Here is a 19,093-nt window from a genome sequence, read left to right as displayed (position 1 = left end):
TCAGCTGCCATCGATGAACGTCATACGCAAGTCCAACCATGGCTAAAATGTTCGTTTCCAGTCACGCAATTAATGTCTGGAAAACGGTATGCTGTATGTATGTAAATCTGAAACACCTTGTGTATTTTTTCTGTGCAGGCTGGCAGGGTGATGCAATGCTGGTATTTCTGGCTGGGCCTGATCCTTGTGCCCGCTGCCTGTCTTCTCATGGACTTTGCATGGAACGCGTGAGTAGCACACAATCACCTCAATTGTAATCGATTAGTTTGATTAACACATTACCTACCAATCACGAGTATAACCGTGATTGGATAAATACCCCGTTATCTGCCAGTCACGAGTATAACCGTGAATGAAAAAAAAAAAAAAAAAGAAAAAAAAAAAATATATATATATATTTTTTTTCAATTTTCAATTTATCCACACAGAACCAGAGATATAGCCATCCAACGATGTCTAGCTCCATTCACTCCTTGGTTAACTTATTACTTTAAAATCCTGTATCTCGGCTCCTGTGTTTTTAGTTTTTAACATTGGCAGTGGGGGAAGTAAAAAAAAAAAAGACCTCTGGCAGGGAATGTGTTAAATGTTGCACCGTGTGTGTGTGTGTGTGTGTGTGTGTGTGTGTGTGTGTGTGTGTGTGTGTGTGCGTGTGCGTGTGCGTAAAAAATCCATACAAACACTTTGTGACTTAACCCATCTAGACCTGTTACACCTATACGTTGTTCTACCTTTCAAGCTGGGAACGCCTCTGTGTCATTTTAGTTGTTGCGACAGAGACGATATATAGGGGAAAAAAATCCAGAAAATTTAGGATTTAGAAGCCGTTTTTAGAATCGCCCTCAGGTCTTAATGGGTTCAATTAAACATAATCTCTCACTTGACTACTCTGGGATCATTAAAGTTGTATCTTGTATGTATTCGTGTCTCTATACCAGCTCTCCTCCTCTGTGTGTGTGATGAACTTACGTTCTCTTTTGCAGTGGGCGTCGCACTGTGAGGAAGTCTCTCCTGGAGGAGGTGCAGGAGTTGGAGGCGCGGGCCGTGGACCCGGGTGCAGCTGTGCTCAGAGATGCTAGCGGCCGCAGGTACACACATGCATTACAGTGCAAAGCATCGTTGGGACCTTAAAGGAGAATTCCGGTCATTTTAAGTGTTATGTTTGATGTGTGTCAAATCACTTACCAACGTAGAAATGAAAATCGCGTTACTCCACAGATGCCCCTATCGACCCCCACCGTTGGCATTATAGGAGGATATAGGATAGCCCAAATTCGCCTATTGTAACCAATGCAAAGTCTGTTTTTTTGCTTCTAGTACTCATTGTTGAGTCCCATGATAATGTAACAGGCGCTAAAACTCCGGACAAGCTAACGGCTAATAACAAACGAGCTAACGCTGGGGCTGCTTATCTCTCTGCATGGCAGCCCCAGGTTGCCAGGTCGGGAGAGAAACCAGCAACCAGCATTAGCTCGTTCTGTTATTAGCCGTTAGCTTGTCGGGAGTTTTAGCGCCTGTTACATTATCATGGGACTCAACAATGAGTACTAGAAGCAAAAAAACAGACTTTGCATTGGTTAAAATAGGCCAATTTGGGCTATCCTATATCCTCCTATAATGCCAACGGTGGGGGTCGATAGGGGCATCTGTGGAGTAACGCGATTTTCATTTCTACGTTGGTAAGTGATTTGACACACATCAAACATAACACTTAAAATGACCGGAATTCTCCTTTAAACCTGCATTCTCAATCATTGTTTTCATTCATGTCATTGATCATGTTTGTTTTATTTATCGTCACTGTTGGGTGGAAACTTTGTACATCCAAATCTGTTACTTTTCAGAAAATGGGAAAAATAATCTGTGTTCCAATGGATCCCATGTTGTTATTATTTAGTCACAAGCTCTTGTTAATACTTTTAACAAAACCATTATACTAATAAAAAAAAATACAAGGTTTCTGCCAGACAGCGGTGATATGCATTTTCACTGTGACATGCCATTCATTCTCTTATATTGACATATCATGGGATAGATTTGACTCTTTCCCTAACATTTTATAATTTTTATAGCATGTCCATTATTAATTCATATCTCACTACCCCTTATTGCGATTTTACTGGACCGCAGAGTATCACAGTGACTGGTTTTGTTAGGATAACTTTTAGTATTTAGCAGATGCTCTTAACCAGAGCGACTCACAATAAGCTAGGTAAACACATACATCAAATGCAGAGAGAAATTGTAGTGCCTCATAAAAGTAGGATCACAGGTAAACCAAGAACCTAGCGTCAGTCTAAAAAATATACAGATCAAAACAATGATCTGTACTATAAGATACCAAGTAAACAATGCACCTAGCATCTGTCTAAATGACATTTTACGTTGCACTAAACATTTCAAAATGATTCCATGCTCCTGTTTGTTTAACATTCCATGTATGTTTTGTGTGTGTGTAATAAACACATAACCATGGCATTTCTTAATCCCTTAGCGTGGAGCTACAGGTGGACTGTAGTGCCCTTGCCAAAGCCAAGGCTGAGGTCCCGTAGTGCCTGGGATCCTCAGGGCACTTACTCACACAGGTAGCGCTTGGGTTTGGACCTATCTCAGTGGTTCTCAAAATGAGGTCGGGCCGGGGACCCCCAGGGGTCCTTGAGGAGTTACGGGTCTGTAACTCTGAGAGTGTGCAGATACGTATGCTCAAGTTCAATTAACACTGAGGAGTTTACAATATAGATTGGAGTCCCAGTAGCCTGGCAAACCATCCCCTGTCGTGTGAATTCACATTATCATGCGTCTTCTGCAGAGCGGTCTGGCCCCAAGCGCTGGGTGGGCGTTTTGCAGGAACTAAAAAGTGGAAGATAATGTTAAATCACGTGACCGGGATGGTTTACCAGGCTAGGGTCCCAGTAGGTAAAAATCATATAAAACTAGGGGCCCTTGAAAAAAAAAATATATATATATATATCTATATATATATATGTGTGTTTGAGAACCACTGACCTATCTGACTGTGTGAACTATGAGCTCAAATAACCCCACTGGAAGGCACTCAGTGCGACCATTCACTGGAATCACACCTTTTTCTCACTCACGCGTCTTGTCTTTTTTCGCCATCATTTTTTGACTTGCTGTCTGTGCCCTTGTATCTACAGTATTACATCCACACCACACAATAAAAATCCAGAGTGTTAGTTTAAAGGAGTAGTTCACCCAAAAAAAGTGCTTATTTACTATCAATTACACAGCCCATTAAGCCTTGAATTCATGGAGATTATTTTTGTTTTTGTCGCATTCCTGAGCCAATAATTTGATGACCCGGTCATCGGTCAGTAGGAGACTCAGTAGGACTCTCTTTGAGTCTCTGCCAGTCATCAAATTATTGGCCTAGGAATGCAACAAAACAAAAAAAATCGCCATGAATTCAAGGCTTCATGGGGTGTGTAATTGCTAGAAAATAAGTCACTTTTACTCTACTACTCTAGACACTCTACCAGTCCTTTAAGTCTGAAAGTGTTGAACTCTCACAGTCAAATAAACACTGTGGATTGTTACAGTGTATCCTTTCCCCCCATCCCTTCATCTTTGGTTCTCTCCTCACAGGTGGGCCTATTTGAACTGCTGTACAGACTGGGTGTGTTTCCTGTGTGTGACGTCAGTAGAGTTGTGTTAGAACTAGTTACATTGTGCAGAGTGTACTTGGAAAAGAACCCTGTGTTTGGTTTGGTAGAAGACTTAAATAGATATTAACTCATTAAGATCGGGAAAGCATCTGTGTCATTTTTAGACTTATTTTGCTATTCAAAAATGTAGATCATTTTGTGTGGTCCTGATTATAGCAACATAGGTTTTTTTTTAGGATTAGAAGACATTTGTAGAATCCCCAGAAGCAAAGATTTGAGTTACAAATGTTCGCTTAATCTTTTTAATATATATTCAAAGATATGCACACATTTTCAAAGATAAAAAAAAATAAACAGCAGATCTACAAGCTTGTATATCTGCTATTTTTGAATTGCCCAACGCAATAAAAAAATTACACAGATGCTTTCCCGGTTTGAATGGGTTATGGATTGCCAATTTGTGGGAGCAGAGAGTACTGTCAGTCCCATTTGGTGGACTGACAATACTGTAAAGCCAACAGTTGTTTCGTCTCAGAGACGGCGCTGCTTTATTATAACAGGCCTCGGAAAGAGTTGGTGCGGTCCAGGTGTGTTTTTAATTTTGGGAATGGTTTAGGCGGGCGGACGTATTGTGTCTCCAGAGTCGGACCACCTGGAGGCGAGGGCTCTGTCCTGGGCTGACCCTGCTTTTAGTCCTGGGGAGAAGCAGGCATTGATCCTATGTGTGTCCCCCCCAAAAGACAGAGCTTCTCCTTCCATTATATGAGAAATTTAGAGTTGGACACAGAAGGGAGCCAAAGCACACATCTGTGTTTGTAGTTCCTAAGAAAGGGCCTGGGACGGGGTCAGGAAAGGTAGAGGACAGGGAACGTCTCGAGGGAAGCGCTCAGATGTGGCTCATCCTTGGACCGTTTGGAGTCTTGCTTCAGTACGTTGGAGAGGAGAGAGAGAAACGCCACAGGAGGGAAAGTAAAACTTCACTCGTACAGATGTGTCTTCTCTTTTATTTATTTGTCTAGCCACCATGTACCCCCCAGCCCCTTTCATTCATTCACTCGCTCCCTTTCATCCATTTAACAGACGACATTTTCTTTGGCCAAAGGCACCCTTGACAAACCTCAGAGGCCTTTTTTTTCGGTGTTTCTCTTGACAAACACATCAGTGTAGAGGTTCCCCAGTGGTCACGTAAAGGAGAATTTCCCAGCTGTGTGATCCTCATCATAACCTTGGGCTGTCTGGCTCCAGTCCACACCGCTCTGTGGATCATATCAGAATCATTGCCCGGGTGCCAGGGAAATCCCTCTTGAGTAATTTAATGCCTCATTGCCAGCCAGATCGAGGGAACGTATCCGCCCATTTTCCTCTATGGAATCAGTTAACGGGAAGCTTCCTGGGATGGCCTTGAGTAGTTGTGCTGTCCTTTGTGCATCTATTGCCTCTGCCCGTTGCCCAATGGTACCCGTTCCAGGCAAGCATGGGCGATGATGAGATTGAAGTGACAAAGGTCACTGGGTTAATTAGTGAATCACAGTGAGAGTCTGTCTGCATGCATTGCACGCATTTGTGTGTGTGTGTGTGTGTGTGTGTGTGTGTGTGTGTGTGTGTGTGTGTGTGTGTGTGTGTGTGTGTGTGTGTGTGTGTGTGTGTGTGTGTGTGTGTGTGTGTGTGTGTGTGTGTGTGCGCGCACACGCAATTTGGAAGAGACGTGGTTATTTTTGGTCACGGGAGGAGAGTAGGCGTGACGGCGTGTGGTCTAAGAACAGAGGGTCCAGTCTTCCTCTGAACAAGGAGAGAGTGGAGCAGAGGAGAGGAGAGGAGAAGGGGGAGCAAGAGAGTGAGGAGAAGTTCAGTTTTGCTGTCCTTTTCCCTGCAGCTGGGTCATGAGTTTACTATTGCATTAGCTTGAATTTCAACAAATCAGCCCCTGCCAATTACTTGGCCCCGGCCTGGCTTAAATCCATCCAGGTTTTGCCAGACCTAGTACTCCAGCTCAAATGTTTCTGGGTGTCACGTGATGATGATAATGTTTCTAGATAATTTCCTTTAGAGATCACTGATCTCCAAAACACGTGATTGGTATACTGTAGGTCTAAGCATTAAAGAGACAACGTATCCGAACCAGTTGCATGTTGTCGTACTGGTCTTGCATGAAAGAAGAAGAGAAAGAGCATTCATGAATACACAGACTGACAAGTAGATGGTCACATAACCTTGTTATTGTGTTGTGATGTAGATAAGATTAACTATAGTTACCTCTGTGATTTGATTACCGATCACTGCGTGGATATACGGTAATTATCGTCATTAGCTACTGTAGTAACATGTTTTTTTCCCCCTCTCCCTCTTCCCTGCAGTCTAAACGAACGGGCCCATCTGCTGACAAGGGTCTTTAGGAAAGCGCCTTCGAGCGTAGGGCGCTCCAACTCAGTACAACAGACTGTGTCACGTGAGTGTCCTGTCCACTTTTTTTTGCCATTCAATTGTCAAACTAATTCTAAGCAAAAGTGTGAATTAGTTATGTTTTATGACCTGAACTTGTCGTGAATAAATAACAGGCATCTGCAAGAAAAAAGTGTTCTGATTGGGAAAGTTGACAGTGAAATAATAATCAGTATCAAATAACTCTATAACTATAAATAGTATTTGACCAGGAAATGTGTTTCAATCATTAAGTATTGAGGTCTTTATTATGCAACTGCACATTATATATACATTTGTCATTTTTATTTAGCTTTTGTTTTCTAAGTCTGATTCTGATTCATACTTTCTGCATCATGTCCGGAAATAGCTGATCTACTGTACAAGCTCACAGCGCATCACAGTGCGACACGTTGCGAGCCTGTGGATCGACTATTTTCGGTGCATGACACTGGCACGCAACTTAAGTGAAAACCAGGTGTAATCCAACTCCAACTCAGGTCTGGGTTTAACACTGCATTCCGTTCCTTTTCCAGATGGCTATGCCTTCTCTCAGGAGGAGCACGGAGTGGTGTCCCAGTCCCAGGTTGTACGCTCCTACGACACCACCCGTCAGCGACCCAGCGTTTAGCACCGCCATCCCCCCTCCCCGCCCTTCCCTGCCCGCCCCCACCCCCGGCCACCGTCGCCTCAGATCGCCGAGGCCACGGTGGCCGTGGAGACAGCGGAGACGGAATCATGTGACGCCCTCAAGCCGGGTGACCGGCCCTGCAGTGGCCTTACTGGTACTATAACGTGACCGACCCGCCACCACCATGGCCACCCTCCTCGACACACACACACACACACACACACACACACATCCCAGAGGGTGGTTTCTAGGGGTGGAGGCCGTTGGTGAGGCACAGAGGACAGACACAGGAGAAGGGACCAGACCGACTATACGGAATAAACTGTCTCAAAGACTCCTACACACTCTGCACAGGCATGAGCAATCCATATCCATGCACAGACATGAGATATCAAACTCAGAGACTGCTACTTGTATCCATGTAACCCCACAGACTGGGTTTGGGTTGTGTCTCCGGTGTGTGTTAATGTGTGTGTGTGCGTGCGCACTTCCAAAGCATCTGTATCTGCCTGTGCATGTGTGTCTGCACGCAAGTTGCGCTCTTGTGTGTGAGTGTGCGCGTATGTGTGTTCAGTTTGTGGTAAGAGAGCCTATGTGTGTGTATGTATGTGTGTTTGCTTCCGTGCGGTTCCCATTCGTCTCCCTCTCCTGAGCTGGGTTTAACTAGTCTGTCATCGCATGCCATCGGGAGAGGGGAGGGGACTTCAAAATAAACACACATACACACACACACAATCCCAGAAGGAATTCTTTACAGGGAGAGGCTGGGAGGAGGGGGGGGATTGATCCGGTTTTCTCTGAGCTTTACACCCCAGCCCCAGGCCCCCATAGAGTTTGACCATATTCACGCTACAGCCATTTTGTTTTTACTTGATACTTGGGGGGGGGGGGGGTCCGAGTATGAAGTAACAACAAAATGGCCGTGTATATGGCTAAATTCCATCCCCAAGCCTCACTGCCAAAACACCACAGAGATGTCACTGAAGCGGAACCCTAAATGTGCTAGATTACCATCCTGCTTGGACCATAACTCTGCTCTGTACGGGAACTTCTTTTTCCCCTCTCCTCCCTTCATCTCTGCTCTCTATCTCTTCATCTTCCAGCTTCTAAGCAGACCCCCGACACACACACGCACATGCACACCTTTCCTCCTCTACAGTGTGTCTTTTCGTCTTGCTCATTAGAATCCTTCTTTTTCCACTTCCTGTTATGATTCTGACGGTTCCTGTGAATCCTGAGCTGGGATTGCTTGCCGGTACCACCTCATGGGACTGAATAAAAACCAGGTGTTTCACTCGGATGAGCATGGTATTTTGGGACGTAGCAATGCACGCTTCTGAACAACAAGGAAGCAGGCTTGGGTGAGGCGTGGCCAAAGCGAGTTGCATGCCGATATAGGGTGAGAGTCAGTTATAATCTATTTTGAAATGGCATAGTACTTGAATGTTGATATGAAACACATTTTTGGTCCAGAAATGTCGACATTCAAAGTATCCGTGGTTTGCAGAAACATACTGTACAATGCTAGTGTTTTTTCTCTAGCCACCAGGGTGTAGGAGTATAAGAAGAAGGAACAAAAACCGAAGTGTACAGTATCTTTGTAAAATCGATGATCACCGAAATTAAAGTCTTTTCGAAGTTACAATAAGGCATGCGGTCTCCTGTAAGTTTAAGGCAAAGTTTAGATAAATAATCAACTTTTATGGTTACAGTTTTGGTAGAATTTTGCTAGCTTGCCATTGCGAGCCGACGAGAACATGCATCAGGCAAACAACACCGTGTGATGCAAGGCGTGAGGCCCCGGCCCCGAATGAAACACCAGGTTTTTAGGGAGTCCTGTCCAGCCTGGGAATCTTGCAGCCTGGCCTCCAAAGCTTCCTCCTCCATTTCTGTTGGGTTCCCTCACTCGCAACTGGACTTATTTTTTTAAAATATAAAATGTGTCTGTTTTTTGTTTTTTGTCTTTCTTTTAATGAATGCCTGTTTTTCTTTTGTACTCATTTGTGGAGAAATATCTTAAACGGGAATATTTTACTTGAACTAGTGCTACTAGGCATCTGAAAATGCCCGGTTACGTCATGTGTTCTGTCTGGTTCTACGATACGTCTGAATGTACAGTCCACTGTCTAACCGTGTACTCTTCTGTTGCGGACGCCCAGGTTCTAGGGTTTGTCCATTGGACTCTTAATCATTAAATCTAATAAATCCAAGGCCTGACCAAATGCTTCTGACTGTGACTGATTCACTGTAGTTAAAACTGTATTCATACACTCACTGTGTGTGTCTTGAGAAAACAGTGGGTACGCAGGTAGGGGGTCATGGAATGGAGGGGAGGTCTTAGATAAACAGAATTGAAGAAGGACAGTGGAGGACGTAGTTTAAACCTAATCAAAATCAGCCCTCATAATTGCATTAATCTATCTCCGTGCCGCAGCCTGTAATGAAGGGTCACTGTCACTGAAGTCTGACCATTTAGCAGATTAATACAGACCCTTGGCCCCGAGTCCCTGGGTCTCACGCTCCCACCCGCCTTCCTGGCCGTGGCCCAGCCGAACCCGACTGCAGCTGCTTCAATATGGGGAATCCATCGGGCTGGCCCCATCAGGAGCCATAGATCCATTTATGCTTTTCAACTCCTTCCCAATGGCTCCCAGGGGTAGCCCTCCTCCATTTTCCCCGCTAGCTGAGTTTCCATTGGAACGTGCCAAAAATACACCTCCGCAGGCTCAAGGAAATGGTTATAGGTTTATATATACAGTCTATTGTTGTGCATTATTGTTGCTGTGCTAATGTGTCTGATGATATGACGGGTATTTCTGCTGTCCACCCTGGGTGGCTGGCTGTCTGTGGGCGTGAGTAATTACAGTAGCTAATAGCTAAAGAATGTGTGCGTTTGTCTGCGTGTCTTTCAAAGGGATTAAATAATCTTTTGGCCGCTCATAAGCTGAGACTGCGGTCTAGCCCCATGCTGGCTGTCAGCTTTAACACTTGTTTCTTGCTAGTCAGGTTTATAAGTCTCAAGGCAGATGTAAATCTCACTGCTCCGTAGAGATGGTCTTCTCTCTTCATGGTTTTGAAAACATAAAACATGTTTGTGTATTTATGACAAGGTAAAGTGTTAAAAAAAAGAAAAACACAGACAGGAAACGCATCACGTCTCAACACATTGATATTTATTTATTTTTCCTTATAAATCAATGAAAAATGACAATCCTGTATGAATCAGCATCTCATAGAAGGCAGAAACACATTTGAGCATAAATCGTACAGTACCTCTTTACAATGCACGCTGTCCATCCTATGGACAACATGCTTGAAGTAGATGAGACACCCAGTCATACTGATTTTTGTGTTGCACCGTATCTTAAGCCTCTTTTATACTAAGTCATGCGACGAAAATAACTGATTCGTTATTTTCAGCGTGCGACGAAATACAAATGAGGCTTAGACTGTTAGTTTAATGGACTGGCACATTCCTGAAGCTGTATGTTACTGAGTTACCAGCACCATAACAGAGCCAGCTGTAGAACAGTGCGCAATAATGTCAAGAGAATACTCCTTAGTGTAGAAGGCACTTTTGGAAATTAGCACCAAGTATATGGCGGGAAGTTTAACTTAACTTATTTGTTTGGTACGTACTGTATTCAAAGTGGAAAAGGGTGGATTCAAAAAAGTGTGGAAATGCCCTGGAACCGTCCAGCAACAACTCCGGTGCCCTCAGCTAATACAAATAAAGCACAGTGGGAGTGTTAAATACACACACACACACACACACACAAACACGCGCACGCACACGGCTCGCACACAGGAAGGAGAAGTGAAGGGGAACGGTTGGCAGACATTTTACTGCATAATTAACTGCGATCTTCAGAAGGCTGTACTGTAGATTGCAGATTCACACAGGGAGAAAACACGGCACTCTGTTCTCAGCCCCCTCACTCACTCTCTCCTCCGCTCACATACACACCTATTAGTTACATTAACTGTCAGACCTTGTGTGAATGTGTTTTTTTGTGGGTCCTTTCATGTATAGTGTGTGTGTGTGTGTGTGTGTGTGTGTGTGTGTGTGTGTGTGTGTTTCCGCTTGGGGCAGTAGTTTGGTGGGACGGGAGTGTAGCGGGGGGGGGGGGGGGGGGCTAGCGTAGGGGTGGAGCGTTACAGTCTGTGTCCTGTGCTCACTTCATTACAGTTTAAACGGCCTACAGGGAGATTTGGGGACTGCCTTTCACATCGCACCACCTGCATTTCCCATTACACACACGCACACACACACACAACCACTACACTCTCACAGCCCGTGCACGCCACACAACACTGACTAACACACACACATACTGCATACACACACACAGCACTTCTACTCATTTTCACATCATTCCTTAACACAAACGTACATATGAGCGTGTTGTGTAAACCATTCATAACCACTTACATGTGCACATGTGCAAGTGGCATACACACACACACGCACGCACGCGCGCACGCACGCACGCACGCACGCACACAGCCACGCACACACACACACACACACACAGCGTGTGTTCACATAGCCACATTTCATATGGTATACTGCCATTAATCATCCATTCATCACTCATTCCTACACACATAAATGCACAAAGTTCTCACTCAGACAGACACAGTTCTCTCCGAGAATCATGGGCCGCAATGAGCTGTGCAGCATTACCCATCAGCAATGTAGTAGTGTCTTTGTACGAAGACAGCAAATTTGATACGCATCTGTCTCGTACTCCCATCTTTACGCCGGGCTCGGCTCACGCCATTTCCCAAGAGATCACATGACACACCATCTACAGACACATCAAACAATAGCGCGGCCGGCCACCGCTGCCAGCAAGGCTTTTACGAGTCCTTCATGTGAGCCTGACTCCATGTCATTGCTTTTTCCACTCTGGCACGAGAACCCACCCCACCCCACCACCCCCTCCATCCACAACCTCCCCCACAAGGGTCTCTGGCACGGCCCTCACAGGTTTACACTTCAAAGTTCAAGTTCTTCCTGAGTCTTTGGGGACGGCAACCTCACACCGTCACCGCGGGGTGTTTCTGCTGCTGCTCACTGCTGGCCACGCTGGTGGGCGGAGGATAGGGGGACTGGATGGGTCTGTAGCCCCCTTGGGTGGGGTCTATGAAGGTCGGGGTGCCGTGGGCAGGGTGGGCGTAGCCGATGAACTGGGGGTGCATGAACTGTCCCTGGTGCTGCATGATCTGCGTGGCCTGCTGGCAGTTGAGCACGGAGAAGTTAGTGGGCATGTTGACGAAGACGCTGCCCTCCGGCGGCATGCAGGCGCGCATCATGGGCTGAGGCGGCGGGCGGGTCGCGGCGGTCGGGACGGAGGAGCTGGAGGAGGTGGCCGTGCTGGACTGTCGCGAGGAGGAGCCTCTGGAGGTGCTCGCCATCATGGGGATGGTCTCCAGGAGGCGCCCGCCGCCGCCGCCGGAGCCGCCCCCCGCCCCTCCCCCGCCTGACGACAGCTCCTGTTTGGGCCGGAGGCAGCGGCAGCAGCACACAGCGACCACGGATCCCACCAGGACAAAGGCCACGAACACCGAGCCCACGATCAGGAAGGGCACATAAATGGGCACTGCAGAGAGAGAGGGAGAAAGAGAGGATTGATTGATTGATTGATTGATTGATTGAGCACTTTATTGAAAATTAATTAAAAAGGATAAAAGCCTGAAAAAGTCAGAAAGCTTGTTTCCATTGCGGTCCTTTTGGGGAGGGAGAGATAATGGGAGAGAAAGGTAGCGGTGAAAGAGAGGTATAAGAATGAGTGGTTTGGCTATGAACACAGTTGCTATCAACAAGCATTAAACTAAACAGAATAAAACTTCTAATAAAAATCCTGTTTAACGTAAAAGTTGCATCAGAATTTGAACTAAGTTGTGTACAACTTCAAATAAGTGGCATACACGTTTGTTTGTGAGTGTGCGCGCATACACACACACACACACACACACACACACACTCACACTCACATCTTGAATCTCATACGGTCAAAGCTCCCTCATGTGAATAGAGATTGGGTCAGACAGTGAAACAAAAGAATAGATGGAAGGGAGAAAGAAAGAGAGAAAGAGACCGGTAGAGTGGCAGACTGAAAGACTAAAAGTGGGCTCCCAGGGGGCCCCAGGCTCTCATTAGCAGTTATTAACTTTGTTTTGATCAGCTCTAATCCCCTGCACCCTGCTGTGACCCCACCATTCACCTTTCTTTCCGACCCTGCACCTCTGTGTGTGTGTGTGTGCGTGCGTGCGTGCGTGCGTGCGTGCGTGCGTGCGTGCGTGCGTGCGTGCGTGCGTGCGTGCGTGCGTGCGTGCGTGCGTGCGTTTGTGTGTGTGTGTGTGTGTTTTTCTTCTTGACCCAAGCCGCCAGAACTGATAACTGTGAACCTACTTTTTCTTAGGTACTCCTGAGTGTTAAATTGACTCTGAGATAGTAAACATGAACCCGTGGTGTGCGTTCATTTTTACTCTCTCAGAGCAATGCTTGACTGAGAGGCCTGATTCTCAAGGACTTTAGTGACAGTTTTAGTTGATTTTCTCTCACATGATTCCATTATAATCAGCATGTAATGTGCACACAGTTTCCCTGCTGTTACTCTCCCTTCTGCTCAATTGAGGCCAGAATGGGCGGCCAAGGTATTATTTTCATTCTTGTTTTTAACAGGGACAATACATATGAATTGAGATCACAAAAATTGGGTCTGTCATTACGGTGCCAATCAAGGACCTGCCAACTGGAAAAGTATCAGTGATAAACAACTCATACATTATCTTTCTTGTGCCTAATTGGAGCTTTTGACCAAAAAGTTAACATTCAGAGAGAAGAACGATAGCAGTAACAGGGCGAAACAAATGATGAAGCCACCTTTCAATAACTCGCTCTCTCACACGCACGCACGCACGCACGCACGCACGCACGCACGCACGCACACACACACACACACACACACACACACACACACACACGTCTGAAGTACAATAATGCACATGTTATATTAGAACTTATTTGTTCAGATTTTTGTTTCCAGCATGTCTTTATTTTCATACATAGACCATGTGCCAGTGCATTAAGAAGTGTAACCATAAACCTGCGAGTTGGCAACTGGCACTGCTCTTTGGAACAAACATGGCCTGAAGAAACTTTTCAGCATGCTTATGAATAGTGAACACACATACATGCAGTATACAGTGCACCGTGTAAGAGCAAAAACATTGCTCCAAAGCTGTATGCTGTCCATATGGCAAAGCACTAAGTCAAAGTGACAAAAGGCTTAAAGTCCTATGGCAATACAGGCATTGACATCAACAACATGAGACCATGACCCATTTTTTTCTTATTGAAAAGCAGTGGTGTCAACTTCAGACTCTAATGTACCTTACAGCCACGGTCCCATAAACAGGTTTTAACAGGAGCCATTCCAATAAGACTGTTATGGTCAGGGAAGTTACAAGACCAGAAACCTCCCCTGCCCCCTTTTCCTGCACTTGGATGAAGCCTGTACAATGCAAAATCCTGAGTGTTCATCTAACTCCAAGTGTAAAAATGGATCCATAATGGTCTACAGTTAAAATGTTCCAGAATGGAACAAGGAAAACCAGTCCCACCATATTCATGTCAAAATCCTCATTTCCACACAGGCACGCATGCACACATCCTTGTAGTGCTATATTTGTGAGCACTTTGACTGATTTTGATTCTTCATTTTACATGTATTCCTTAACTTCTTCTAACCCTTAGATTAACCGAAATCTTAACCTCACTTTTCTAACCCTAACCCTAAAGCAGCCTCTTAAAAACTAAGGAGGACCGGCAAAATGTGCAACATAACTATCTCTGCGGGGGGCAGAGATTATGTTTTTGCCCTTGTCTGTGAGTGTATTAGTCTGGAATTGAGCTTGCAAACTGCTGGACCATACTCTTTGGGCATGCTGCCAAATTAATACCCTGCCATTAATAAAAACTATATCATTTAAGATTTCCATGCATTATCCCCGCCCTCTGGAGTAGTCCTTCTTCATAGGAAGAAGCAGCGGCCAGTGTTGCCCGTTCATACTATATACTGTAAAATACGGATGGACATCGGCTATGGTCTGTGTATTCAGGTGGTGACATCATTGATGACTATAGCTTTTATCAAACAGCAGTTTTACAATTCCTCAAATATAGATACACACAGTGACCATCACAACACACACACACACACACACACACACACACACACACACACACACACACACACACACACACACACACACACACACACACACACACAAAGTGAGTGCGGTTGACTGTGACACACAGTCACTATGTCTATGCATGTGCACGCAACATAGTCTACTGTATATTTTATTGCAAAGTTGCCATAGCTTTGTTTACACATTTCTTTATTCTAATAGGCCTAGATTTCAATTGTACGTCATTCATTCTTTTAGTTTTTTTGTATGTTTCCCATGCTAATAAAACCCATTTGAATGGAATTTACCGGTAAATTGAATTGAGAGAGAGAGAGAGAGCGAGAGAGAGAGAGAGAGAGAGAGAGACAGACAGAGCTAATGCAATCTCAACAGCTGCACATGCCAGGAGTTTTACACCTGTGTAGTGTAGCCTACAACACGAGGATGGCCTGCTATTATGTGCTGCTCTTTCCAACAAGAAAGTTCAAGAACTGAATCAAGTAAGAAGAACACAGTTCATTTGTAAGCTTGTTTTAAAAGCAATGGCTGGCGGAGACCTGTGCTCTATGGAGCGCACCTTTCTAGTTTGTTTTAATTTTGTGCTCAATGATTGGCATAACTGTTTTCTTTAAACAGTGGACATCTTATGTTGGAACAAAACACTGCTATTGTTCCCTGTCACTCTTCCACACCTGTTGCTGGAACTGAGCTATGGCAGCTATCAGCCCCCTCCCCTAAGCTCTTGTTTTGGGCATAATCTTTGTGGCTGGCTGGGCCTGGGCCTTCTCGTCTCCTAGAGCTATCCCATGGGCATTCTCCTGTTCCTAAACACCACATGCTTCTTTATGTTGAATGCATTAATAATTTCCTGTCCGTTATGCATTTGACATTACTGTGTGTATCTTTGCAGATGATTAATAGGCTGCCATGTGGATGACAAATGAATTAAATGCACAAACTGGGCCTTGCACGACAAAACACTTCCTTTTTTGTCCTATAGGGAGTAAATGCCTGCTTTTCTTTACATTATTTTGGCTGTTTGCCATTGTATGAAAATGTATACTGCTTCCTGGGGCGATAAGGCGAGATTGTTTTTGAGCAAATGACAGATTATAGTTGGAGGGAAAGATGCTGTCCAGAAGACGTCAAGTCCCCCACAGACACTTAAGTAGGCCTACTCTTTTCACTGGTGTCTATAACTTGCTCCATTTTCATGTGACTTCATCTGCATCTTTTTCTTATTTAAAGAAATACAACTTCCCTGTAGTGTGTATCATAAAGGAGCAGTGATAAACTCAAACTGTGTTAATACCTTGCCAATAAACACAATGAACAATAACCTATTATAATAAAATAATAGGTTAGATTAGACTTGTCTGTTTGTAGCTCAGTTAGCCAAACAGGGGATTACTACACTTTGGGAAAGAGTAGTAGGCCTAACTAATAATAGACTGCTTGTAGCCAAATGTAAATTGCAGGTGGTCTCTATAGGAAGAACTTGTTGAAAGTAAGACTGAGTGTCAATCTCCTGAAAGCTCGGCTACATCAATGGGACAGCGGGGAGGATTACCATGGACCCTGCGGATGGAAATGGGATTCCACACACAGGTCTCTAGGAAATGATACATAACGCGATTTGTTATTATGAACCAAGCTGTCAGCGCCGTCACGGCCCACTGACCAGGATCCGGTCAAGTCCAAACCTGATCCTCGTGGGGACAGTGCGATTTGAGCTCAGTCCCTGCAGTGTGTTGCCGCTAGAACAAACACAGCTATTTATAACTGTGCAACAGCACAATTTGCCATTTGTGACTGTGAGTGAGTGGGCAGTTAACTGGCTTGCTATAGGGTGTCTACTGCTGCCTGTCTCCTCTGCAGCTGTCGTTGCCAACTGAGGCAGGGGAGCACATTAAACGCTATCACTGAGATGAGCCTCAGCTATTTAGTATTATAAGTACAAAGTATGCTAGACCGAGTTCTCAAAGCAGCGGGCCGCTGCATTTTCTCTCTACAATTTGCTATATCACATTTCAGCCCGTCCTGTTTGATTGATTGATTGAATACTTTATTAACAGTTTGCAAAAAAAAAGCACAGAAAGTACAGTTCTATACAAAAGGATGCTAAAAGGATTAAACCCAAGAAAGCACTATGGCTTGTTTCCATTGGGGTCCTGTGAGTCCTGTCACAGTCCTGTCACAGTCCTGTCCTGTTTAGTCCTTGTGGGTCCTGTCCTGTCCTGTCCATGCATGTGTCTTGGACATGGGATGGCCGATCGGCCAACTGGTCACTTAAAGTTATTAAGTTACTCAATTCCAATTAAATTTGTATGCAATCTAATTTAGAACAGCAGGGCTAGTCTATGCAACAAATTGAAGCAAACAAGGCATCTCAGTCAGTTCAGTTTTGGACATATATTGACACTTCGGGCCAACATGATATTACATTTGGACAGTGGTGTAAAGTAACTAAGTACATTTACTCAAGTACTGTACTTAAGTACAATTTTTAGGTGTTTTTTTACTTTACTGGAGTATTTCCAATTTTCGGTACTTTTACTTCTACTCCACTACATCTCGAGGCAAATATTGTACTTTTTACTCCACTACAATTATTTGAAAACTTTAGTTACTAGTTAATTTTAGATTTTGATTATTATTACAAAACATACATTAACCACTTAGGCCTTATATACATTTCGGCCATTTGAAAATAATATGCCAGGCATTTGTGAGCTTGTAGATCGACTATTTTCTAATTTGAAATGGGACATTCTTCTGCACAATGAGTAGGCCTACGTTCTACTTTTGGTATACTTTCAAAGTACATTTTGACACCAATACTTTTACTCAAGTAAATTTTGAATGCCGGACTTTTACTTGTAACAGTATTTCTACACTGCAGTATTGATACTTTTACTTAAGTAAAAAAAAATATGAGTAGCCTACTTTTTCCGCCACTACATTTTGGAAATGAAATTCCTCCCAGAACTGTACATTACCTGCCGATGAGTCCTTGTTCTCCTTGCTCTCTGTCCCCGGCTCGGCGTCCTTCTTGTCGTTGGTGCAGGTCCCCTGGTCCAGCCGTGCGTTGGTGCCCGGACAGCAGTAGCGCAGCTCGCACTTCCCGCAGCAGATGATCGCGTCCGCGCCGTCGATCTTCTCCGGACACTGGAAGCCCTCTCTCCACGCGCCCTGGTTGTCGTGCCAGCCGTGACAGTACTCCCCGCTGGCCTTCACGTCCATGATGACCAGGAGAAGGGTCACGATCACGGGGACAGACATCGGGAAACCTCCGGATCCCAACATCATAATCGATGGGCCAGCTATAGGCTGCCCTGTGGCCGCGCACTGCACTGGCACAGGGAAACACTGAGGCTTTCTTTCACTCCTCCTCGGGTCTAAACCTGGGGAATAGTAGAGCGATGTGGAGGATCACCGCAATGAATGAATGGGACAGGGGCGATAAAGAGAGAGATAAACAGAGCGCCTTGAAGCTGTCATTTGCTAGGAGAATTCCGTGCGTAATTCGGTAGATCCCCCGAAAAAAAGAAAAAGAAAATCGGTAGATCCACGAATGCCAAGCGGCTCCTTCACGTGGGAAAATATCCAAAAGTTGCCAGAATCTACTCAGTTATGTTGTGTCACGTGAACTTGTTGAAATACCCCACATTAATTATATATTCCTACTCTTTCTCTCTAATCTGTCCCTAATACTCCACTTTGTTGTGCGTCCGCGAAACCCCCGGTAAATCCAGTATATCAGGAGGCTGAATGGAAGTCTTCTGGCAGGGAATCCATGTCTCCTCTTGTAGTGCGCTCCTCAAATGACTGTCCCCAGAGATGTAGGTAGCCTAATCCATACAGCCTACACACTCCTTTTGTCCACAAGTCCACTGGCCCCCAGCCCTTTGTGCAAAGTTACAATTTCCAATGTATATAGCTTGGCCTGCATTATTTGCAACTTTACTTCACCAATCTAGCCTAATAGAAGCAAAGTAGCCTACTCCTGCATTTGCATCTGGGAGGCGTGCTGGTAGTCTTTACACCTCGCTATAATGTGAGGGTCTCTCCGTTCCATTTAGGGTGAGTGAGTAGCTACTTAGAATGATCCATCCCAGTGTTCAGTCTCGCGAGGTTACGGGTAGTAAAGAAAAGTTAAGTAAACATCTTCTGGCACTTTTCCTTCAAGCGGATAGTTGGTCCGTCAGTCAGTCCC

At 44.9% G+C, this 19,093-nt stretch overlaps 2 protein-coding genes across 9 annotated transcripts in view; one reads left to right on the top strand and one right to left on the bottom strand.

The window, feature by feature from the left end:
- The window catches only part of atp8a2 (ATPase phospholipid transporting 8A2), an 84,498-nt gene extending 75,607 nt beyond the window's left edge, over positions 1–8,891 (top strand). For all 8 annotated transcript variants that reach the window (XM_084049117.1, XM_084049116.1, XM_084049118.1 and 5 more), the window contains 4 exons: positions 139–227; positions 984–1,088; positions 5,981–6,072; positions 6,581–8,891. In XM_084049117.1, the coding sequence (XP_083905243.1) occupies positions 139–227; positions 984–1,088; positions 5,981–6,072; positions 6,581–6,675 (381 nt within the window). In that variant the 3' untranslated portion in view covers positions 6,676–8,891. The remainder of the gene's footprint in view (positions 1–138; positions 228–983; positions 1,089–5,980; positions 6,073–6,580) is intronic.
- A 1,022-nt stretch (positions 8,892–9,913) lies between these two features.
- On the bottom strand, positions 9,914–19,071 carry shisa2b (shisa family member 2b). Its single transcript, XM_084048607.1, has 2 exons — positions 17,877–19,071; positions 9,914–12,281 (listed from the first exon to the last, which is right to left on the bottom strand). Exons 1-2 carry the CDS (start codon positions 18,184–18,186, stop codon positions 11,719–11,721), a joined length of 873 nt encoding a protein of 290 aa, XP_083904733.1. The 5' UTR covers positions 18,187–19,071; the 3' UTR covers positions 9,914–11,718.
- Positions 19,072–19,093: the final 22 nt, after the last annotated feature.

The sequence above is a fragment of the Gymnoscopelus microlampas genome (genome assembly GCF_963454915.1).
Source record: "Gymnoscopelus microlampas genome assembly, chromosome: 22".
NCBI lineage: Eukaryota > Metazoa > Chordata > Actinopteri > Myctophiformes > Myctophidae > Gymnoscopelus > Gymnoscopelus microlampas.
The sequence above is the reverse complement of the archived record's forward strand: the minus strand, read 5'-3'. Positions and strand labels throughout refer to the sequence as shown.

Excerpts from the sequence above, each read along its gene's own strand:
- shisa2b (XM_084048607.1), bottom strand. The coding sequence starts at position 18,186 with ATGATGTTGGGATCCGGAGGTTTCCCGATGTCTGTCCCCGTGATCGTG. Across the intron at positions 12,282-17,876 it reads GAACAAGGACTCATCGGCAG|TGCCCATTTATGTGCCCTTC; the intron begins GTAATGTACAGT and ends CTCTCTCTGCAG.